Source organism: Rhagoletis pomonella, unplaced genomic scaffold, assembly GCF_013731165.1.
Source record: "Rhagoletis pomonella isolate Grant_MI unplaced genomic scaffold, Rhpom_1.0 Rhpom_scaffold_00002, whole genome shotgun sequence".
Classification (NCBI taxonomy): Eukaryota; Metazoa; Arthropoda; class Insecta; order Diptera; family Tephritidae; genus Rhagoletis; species Rhagoletis pomonella.
The window spans coordinates 46,819,155-46,828,253 of NW_023458556.1; the positions used below are offsets into that span (position 1 = coordinate 46,819,155).

The 9,099-nt window shown below is 33.1% G+C and overlaps 1 protein-coding gene across 1 annotated transcript; it reads right to left on the reverse strand.

Moving 5' to 3' along the window:
* Window positions 1-7,698: 7,698 nt before the first annotated feature.
* LOC118733719 lies at window positions 7,699-8,848 on the reverse strand. The gene is made up of 2 exons (XM_036463249.1): window positions 8,769-8,848; window positions 7,699-7,928 (listed from the first exon to the last, which is right to left on the reverse strand). The coding sequence occupies exon 2, from the start codon at window positions 7,924-7,926 to the stop codon at window positions 7,804-7,806; it is 123 nt and encodes a 40-aa protein (XP_036319142.1). The 5' UTR covers window positions 7,927-7,928; window positions 8,769-8,848; the 3' UTR covers window positions 7,699-7,803.
* Window positions 8,849-9,099: the final 251 nt, after the last annotated feature.

Genomic DNA, 9,099 nt, shown 5'->3' on the forward strand with positions numbered 1-9,099 from the left:
CATTGCGACTGTTGGAGCGTAAGCAAAATTATATACAAGTGTTTTTTGTCAAAAGAGCTTTCACCATGAGAGTTGGCATGGAAGCTTTTTTTTTGTAAGAGATCGTTTGGTCTCTAATAGTGCCATATGAAGAGCGAACCCCAAAGTACACTTATAGTAGACATCATTTAGAATGCTAACGCTTAGAGACGAATTGCATATGCTATCGAAGGGGGAATTGTCATAAGCACCTTCAACGTCTACAAAAATGCCTAAAAAGTGAATTATATCTTAGTGATGGTATTACTAGTTCTGGCAAACAGATTTCGCATAGCCTTCTCACAAGATTTTCTCCCCGAATAGGCATGTTATTGCAAAGGCAGCGGATGTAATGAAAGCGCCTCCCTTCGCATATGCAATTCAACCAATCTGTCCAGACATTTCCGCATGAGGACCATCATGCTAATAGGATTGAAATGCTAGGGCTAGTATAGTCGTCTCTAACAACTTTAGGAATAAAAACGACGTGAACAAGTTTCCATGATTGTGGTAGGATATGTAAGCAAGTACAAGCGACGCAGTGAAAATCTTTTTCAACGTATCCACCAAAAGCACAGCACCTTCTCTAAGTAGCGGGCGATTTAAAGCAGTCAAAAGATTCAATAGCATATTTTATGACATCTTCACTCGTCACGGTTTTGGCAACAAACCATTTAAAAATGTATTGAAAATGCGCTGAAATAGGGCGTTATTTAATCGGCAGCTGAGATACGGCGTTTTGGAAACGAGTTCTGAAATAAGGCGGTCTTGAAAAGTTTTTTGGGATAGGGCATTTTCGAACTAGCTGCCGAGATAGATCGATCTTCCACTCAGCAGTCGATGTGTAGTAGTGGAAAAATAAATAGCAACGCGGCATGTTAACAATTTTGGCTATTTTTTGTTTGTTTATCTTTTTAAGTATAGCTCATCATCTAACAAAAACCAAAAAATCCAAGTTTAAAACTTTGTGCCAAAATTTTGAAAATCGTTCAAAGTTTCATATAAATTGCAAACTTTTCAATAAGAATTTCTAGAATAAATTTTTAAGTTTTAAGTTGATTTTTTTAATTTTTTTCACCGATTTTCTTCCAGAAATGTACATTCGACAAATTGTTTGTATGAAAAAAAAGCGTAATACCCTCAACAAAAAAATTATTTAAAATTAACACAAACAAGGCGAAATTAGAAAAATTTTCGTAAACTGTGTTAAAGTTTGGAGAAGTCGTGAGTCTAGTCAGTCGAATAGACAAACACAACACACTCAGAACTTTGAGTTGACACTCAAAATCTTGGCTTAATGTTGAATCTCTCATTTTCGGTAAAAGTATACTTATGATCAAAATAATAGCAGTGCGATATTTGAATCTATTCTTTTTATGTTCATTATTTTTTATAAAAGTATAGCTCGTTATATAACAACAAACATATATGTAAATCCAAATTTCAAACTTTGTACAAAAATTAGAAAAAAACTACAAACTTCAACAAAATTTCATTATAGTTACAAACTTTTTAATCAGAACTAAAAGAAAAACTGAGTATGCAGTTTTATGGCTCATTCAACTTCCATGTAATGTGCAAGTTAAAATTCGCACTGATTTTTTAATTTTTTTTCTGGCGGTGTCATGCATTTTCTTCCATATAAAAACGTTTCAAGCATTTTTTATATAAAAGAAATTATAACTCACAGAGATGCCATTAAACTCAAAAACGTTTGCAGGTTTACCATAGGTTTGCATCTTTAGACAAATTTGTCCAGCTTTGAAAGAGCAAAAAATGCAAATTTTAAAGGACTAAAAAATTATGTCAAGCTTTTTAAATTACCAAAAATATGTGTCCAGTTTTAAAACAAGAAGTTTTCAACTTGAAAAAAGTTAAACAAAAGTATTTCCAGTTTTTACGTTATAGGTACAAATTTATGGCCACATTTTACTTTCAAACTTTTAATTTATAGCTCTACCAACATGGCAGCCCACCGAGGGTGTGGTTTTGTATGACAAAATGTTAATACTCACAACGCACAGTGGGTTGACCTAAATTTGGCAACACTTGATGAGCTACACATACATTTATTATTATCATAATATAAACAGGCCAAAAACACTTGCTTGAATAACTACACTTGAAGTATATTCAAAATATATTATTGTAGATATTATGCAAATTTCACATTTAAATGCATTAAACTAGTCCATGCACAACCTCAAATATTACTAATTATAAACTCTCCGCCTGCTTATTGTTTGAAACGTACAAATGCTCGTAAATATATTACCTTTGTATTTGCAGTTATACTTTTCAAATAACCCAACATGCAACCAAATGTGGATTTCGAAAACAAACGAATAAATGACCATTGTGACCAAAAATGAAGACCAGTTGTGAAGCTGTCAAACAGCAACACATCGGTAGTCGGGATATACCACCCATCGCACATACTGTTAGTCCGTAAACCTTGTCATGCCGTGTGCCGTGTGTGTTGTGCGACCGACCTGAGACCTGAAACCGGTAACCGGCGTTCTGAGTCATGTGCATGTCACCTTCAGCCATGTGCCAGCATACGAATTTATATAAATTTACTTATGCATAACCATGTATGTGCACTCTTTGTTTGTGTGTAGAGATATTAACCTGGCCGTTGGTGTCATGTGCAAACGTACGACTGTCGCCTGCTCAACACTTAACTATTCTAATTACGAAATTCCGACGCTTTACGTTTAGCCAAGTAGTGGTGACGTTGTTGCAGGAACTGAATGGTACTAGCAGGCATAGCAAAGAGTCAACGAGTCCAACAGAGGAGGACACCGCACAAATACTATACATACAAGTGTGCATACATAGATGCCGTGCAAAGAGACTTGTGTGCAAAGTTTTCACTCAACGAATGTGTTTGTAATAATAATATTTTTTTTTTGCACTTTCATTTTTATCAACCAATGCAAACGCATATGGAAATATGTTGGCCAACAGTCAACTACCTACCGGCCCGAAGTTGTATGGTCGTTGAGGAGCACACCAACATTTTACGCAACTTTCCAACACGCTGCACAGTGCAGGAGTACTGGCATGGCAGACAGCTGGCAGCAGAGCGAAATGAAGGTAGTAAGTTGTTGTTTTTTTTTTTTTTAACAAATTGCAAGCGCACCGCTGTACGTGAGTGTGTGTGTGTGTGCAGTAAGTATGGAAGCAATTAAACTTTGACCGCAATTTCTGAAGTAGTAGAAAATGGGAAAAACTTTGAAGCTATGTATTCATAGTTTCTTCCACTCAAATTAGTACTTTTGTTTCATTTGTTGGCTTAAATAGATTCTGGCAAAATTTACGATCAGTCCACTTTGGTGGGAGGGAGGCAGAAAGAAGCGCTTGGTAGTTGTGGAAACTTTGATTGTAACTATGAATAAGTACAAGTACAAGTTTAAGTGGAAAATTTCTAAAGATTTGTACGAGTATCTACGAGTATGCACAAACGAAGCAAGCCATTTGACCAAATTTCAACACTCAAAATTTTGTACATAAAATTACTTTGCAGCTGTTAAATAGGCGAAACATGTAAAATAGTTGCTCGTTGCTTCTTCGCAAAACCTATTCAGCTGTAAAGTTTTAATTAAGCGTTGAAATGTCATTATAAAGCAATTATGTATTACTACTTCGAATTCGTCGTTTGCATTTATGACTCATTTGTTTGAACTTTTTTATTAGTTTTTGAATATTTTTTACGAAGTTTGGGTTAAACATGCAAAATTGTTGGTAGTTCAAAACATTTGTATGAGGGTTTCAACTTTTGGTTTAAATTAAGAAGGTATTAAAAATAGTTCCACAATTAAACTTTAATTTGGAGCTCACGACTTAACCAAATACGAACTTCCCCAATTTTATTTACAATTTGTCACTTAAATTTCAGGCAAATGTCGTCATCAAAACAATGATTAAATTTTGTGTACACTCACTAAACTGGCGTTAGCTTTCATGATATTACGTGGAAAAAAATAAGGAAGTCTATATATTAAAACCAGTGTTGCCAGAGAAAATTTCGTTTGGAGCTAAAACGGTCTAAAAAAAAGAGCTAAAAAGAGCTAAATAATACTAATAGTAGCTAAAATAAAGAGCTACATATTTTTGTCAAGGTTGAGCATTTATTGACGTAAGCTTGTTTTTACATTTTCGGCAATTTTAACAAAAACGAATTTTATAAGCTTAAGTGCTGAAAAAATCTTTTAAAACCAAAATAAGGTGCATATATGTATGTATTTCGAATTCTTTGCTATGACACTTATCTGTCTGTAGTCTGTAATTTCAGATATTTGAATTGAATAATTTTTTCGCAAATTTTTCTGGAAAGTTTTACCTCCAGCTCTCCTTAAAGGTAAAATTAGTAAGGTAAAACAAAATCCGCGCTATCAGAAAAAGAATTTTCCTTTAATTAATTTTTGAATTCTTTAACCTAGATCCAAGAGTTTATGGTGGATACACAGCATCTCGAAAAGAGCTAAAAAAAGAGCTAAAAAAAGAGCTAGGAGCTAAAACCCGATTTTCGGAGCTAAATAGAGAAATAAAGAGCTAAATCTAGCTCCAAAAGCACCAAAATGGCAACACTGATTAAAACGCCATCATAAATTTTGCCGCCGTTCGGTCGGCGATTCTACCGAACCAAGGGTAAATTTGCAGAACGGCTGTGGCTGAATGTGCAGAGATGCTTGCTGTTATTTGCTTTCAGAAGATGCGGGTTCGAATCTCGGCAGAGGCGAACGTGTTAAAATGATAATAAAAAATTTTATTTTGTATCTCCGAATTATGAAAAAACAGCTGTGAAGTTCAGAACATAAGCGTATTCAAACGAAAAAATCGGCAACCAAAAATTTGTTTAATGTAAACAAAAGTGTGGTTAATATTAACAAATCATTGTTAAAATATCAACCATGACATTGTTAATATCAACCAAAAATCACACTGATTCCTTTTCAAGTTTGAATTCGGTAATATTAACCAATTTTTGGTTGATTTTTTCTGAGTGAAAGGTATTTTTCTGTAGATGAGGCAAATCACGGCAGAAATTTTCGTTTAAAAATTTGGTTGGTTGTGTATAGTTGGTGTTGTAACCTCTTAAATTTGAGTTGTTTTCGCATTTTGTTTTACTTCGTATTTGAAATTATTATTTGTAATAAAGATAAATGTGAAGAAATAATTGATAAAAAAGTGAAGGCAAAATTGAAGATAAAGACGAAAATGAAAGCAATGAGAACTACATAGGAATTAAAGAATTTTTTGGAAATAAATCCAGTCCCCAAAAATTGTAGTTATCAAGTTATCGAAATTTATCGAATCAACGAATTTTATAGTTATCGGAATTTACCATGATTACTGAGTTATCGGAATGTATCGAATTATTCAAATCGGATCAGTGTTTATTGAGTTGTCGAAATTTTTAGACACAGAATCTTAACTGTCGAAATTTACCGATAGTTATCGAGTTATGCAAATTTATTGGATTTTTAAAATTTGTAAAGTTAATGGAATTTATCAATAATTGCTTTATTATCATTATTTATGGAGTTAACGAAATTTATTGAGGCATCGTAATGTATCAAGTACTTTCAACTTATCGTGTAATAGATAACTAGTGAACCCACACGGCGTTAAAACGCCAAAGATAGAATTTCAAAAACCTACAAAGTATTACAAATGTTAGTCAGGGTATAAGAGATTCGAGTGTCATATTTCTTCTAAATCTGTGCAGCCCGTTTCGCATAGTCGGTTTTTAATATTATCAAATTTTAAAGCACCCTGTACCGATAAAAAGTGTCTAATTTCAAAAAAAAAAATTTATCGCACATCTACAGGCCAAGGTCTTTATTTTGACCTCTCATATTTCAGAAATAAACAGGTAGGTTATACAATTTCCGAGTAAACTTCTACAAAGCTTAATTTGAGTTCGAAGCGAAGTTGGTTTAAATTCACTCGGAAGTGAATTGCGGAGCCTATCTGAAAGCCTTTTTAAACCCGTTTCGATTGATATCCATCCTTTAGAAACTCATTTAACTTATTAAATAATTTGACAGCAGCCTATGAAATACGTGGCAACCCTCCTAAATATATTTCAGAAGTAAAGCCTTTTCAACCTCATTACGATTGACACCCATATTTTAATAATGCATTTGACTTTTTAATAATTTGAATTTTTGAACATGTGGCAACCCTCTTCAAGCACCTAAAAAATATTTCTAGTGTTTAAACTAAAGATTTGTTAACACTCTTTCGTTTGACGTCAATATATACACCCAAATTTTAATACATGTGTATTTGAAATACATAATTGTCTTACTTTAAGTTGAGTTGGATTTTTTTAACAGATGGCAACCCTCCTAAATATAGTTCAGAAATAAAGCCTTTTAATAATCATTTCGATGATACCCATCTTTTAATAATCCATCCAACTTGTTAAATAATTTGAATGTCACTTTATAAACACGTGGCAACCCTCTTCAAATATTCTAGATGTTCAAACTAAAGTTTTCTTAACACCCTTTCGCTTCATGTTTCAAATGACGGGTGGCAACCCTCTTCAAGTTACACGCTAAGACATTCTGAAATATTCTTCGTCTAACATTGCAATCCATATTTAAATCAACTGATGAATTAAGTTGAATTTTATTTTTTAAACATCTTGCAACTCCGCTAAATATAGTTCGGAAATAAAAATTTTTCAAACCCCATTCGATTGACACCCATATTTTGATAATTAATTTAACTTATTTAATAATCTGAATTTAAATTTTAAACACCTTCCAACACCTCAAAAATATTCTTTGTGTTCAAACTAAAGTCTTCTTAACACTCTTTCGTTTGACATCATTATTTTACATTTCATATAACTTGTGGATAAGTGAACAAAACTCGACATTTTAAGCAGGTGGCAACCCTCTTCAAAATATATTCAAACTGCTACCTTCTGAACCCATTTTCGTTTGGCACCCATATCTTGAAACATACTTCTCCTAACTGATTTCCTTTATTCAAATTGAATTTGATTTGTTTAAATTTAAACAGGTGGCAACCCTCCTAAAGTTAAGCTAAGAAAAAAAAATTCTCAAAATCATTTACATTGGTACCCATTTTGTAACAATTGAATTTTATATAATTTGAATATAATTTTTTTTAAAGGTGGCAACTCTTTTCAAAAAGGTAAAACCCTATTGCATATCTGTAGTCCAAGCCCTTTTAATTTGACACCTTATTTTGGAAAATCGAACAAACGCTGCGGTTATGATGGCATTGCTTATTAAATAATTTTAATTCAATTGTTCTACAGACGGCAACTCTGTTCGAAAAAATAAAACCAGTTTGTACATCTACAGGCCAAGAGCTTAAATTTGATACCCCATTTTTTATGTATGTAGTAGAAATTTTACGTAATTCAGTTTGACCAAGGTTTAGCTGGCAAACTTCAAAAATTGTATATTTTTTTAATTAAATACATACTTCGGTAGCTGATCTTTCATTTACTAGCTGTATAAAATTTAATTTTATTTAGCAGAAAATGCTGAACCCTAAAAAAACCTCAAACCAAAGAACAATAACCTACTACTATGCAAATAAAATTGATGTGTAAGACAGGTAGGTTGTGAAGTCAACAACATAAACCAAATTCGAATAGATAAGCAGCTTTTTAGTTTTCCACTTACATTTTTTTGTATAAATATTTTATCAGCTTTAGCTTCAACGCAGCTGGTTAAAAACGCCTTTGCCACGTATGCGCTTCTTGTTATTATTTTCATTTGGTAAGTTGTGTCAGTTGTTGACAAACAATTCCCAGCCGAAAAACTTAATTAATTGAAATGCCAAATATACTGGAACCAGTGTCAGCAGCACGTACACGTAATAGGTCCAACTTTCGGTAATATTTTCCATCATTTCTGTAAGCAAAAGCAGAGAAGGAAAAATTCGTTAAAACTCATACAATTATGTACATACACACCATGTATGTATGTATGTAGACATAAAAATAATATTGCCATTTAAAGGGAGTACATATTTGTATGTAGCAAGGCATATCAAACAGGTAGTAGCATTAGAGCAAAAACAACATTTGCGGGTATTTTGTGGCTGCTTCTGGCTGCTTCGAAAGTGTCAAAAACTGTTCTGATTTTTTTCTTCTAAATTTGAATTACAAAAACAAATAAAAATTTAAAAATTTAAATTGGAAAAAATAAAAATTGTTACAACTTTCTTTCTTTGTAAAATTCTTTGCTTCTCGAAGCATTGGTCGGTCCATCCTTTGCAAGGCCCAATAACCAGCGGTTGTGCTGCTGAGTTGGGCGAACGTTCCAAAAGCTGCCTATTTTGTATGGAAAAAGGTATCGCATGCAAACAGATTTTAACAATTTTGAACTTTTGTGAGAAGAAATTAAAAATATTTGACATTTTCGAGACCAAATAATTTGAAAAAAATAAAAATCAAATCAGCTGCTCTACTGGTACTACCTGTTCAATGTGCCTTGGTATGTAGGCAAAATGACATTTTCGTAGTTACAACGTAAGATGATAAATGAATGCATGCAGTGAGTGGGTGTGTGTATGTGTGTGTGTGTGGCTTGTATGAAATATTATGCAATTTCGTGTTGACTGAAAGGATATACGAAACAACAGTTGGCGAGAAAGATAAAAACTGTGCTTAAGTACTTTTAATTAAATGTAAATGGTAGGTGTGTGTGTGTTTGCGCTTGCTTGTGTATACTTTTACATAAGTATATTACGTTTGTGGGTGAATTGGCGCCTGAAAAGCTCAAAGGCTAAAGCAAACGACGGAGGGTCGGTGGCAGATGGAAAACAGGAAGAATGAATATAATGGTGTAATGAAAACGTTTCGCGCACAGCACGCTGAGATAAAATTAAAACATAAACAAGGAGGATAAAAAAGGGAAAACATGAAATGTGCTGGGTACACACCTACACACATTTACATACATGCATATATAGCATGGGTATGGTGACCAGATTTCTGTGGCCAAAAATCGGGACATTTCTAAAGCATCGAATCCGAACCTACAATATTATTTTTAGAATAAAAAGACATAAAATATTTTA

Excerpts from the sequence above, each read along its gene's own strand:
- LOC118733719 (XM_036463249.1), bottom strand. The coding sequence starts at position 7,926 with ATGATGGAAAATATTACCGAAAGTTGGACCTATTACGTGTACGTGCTG.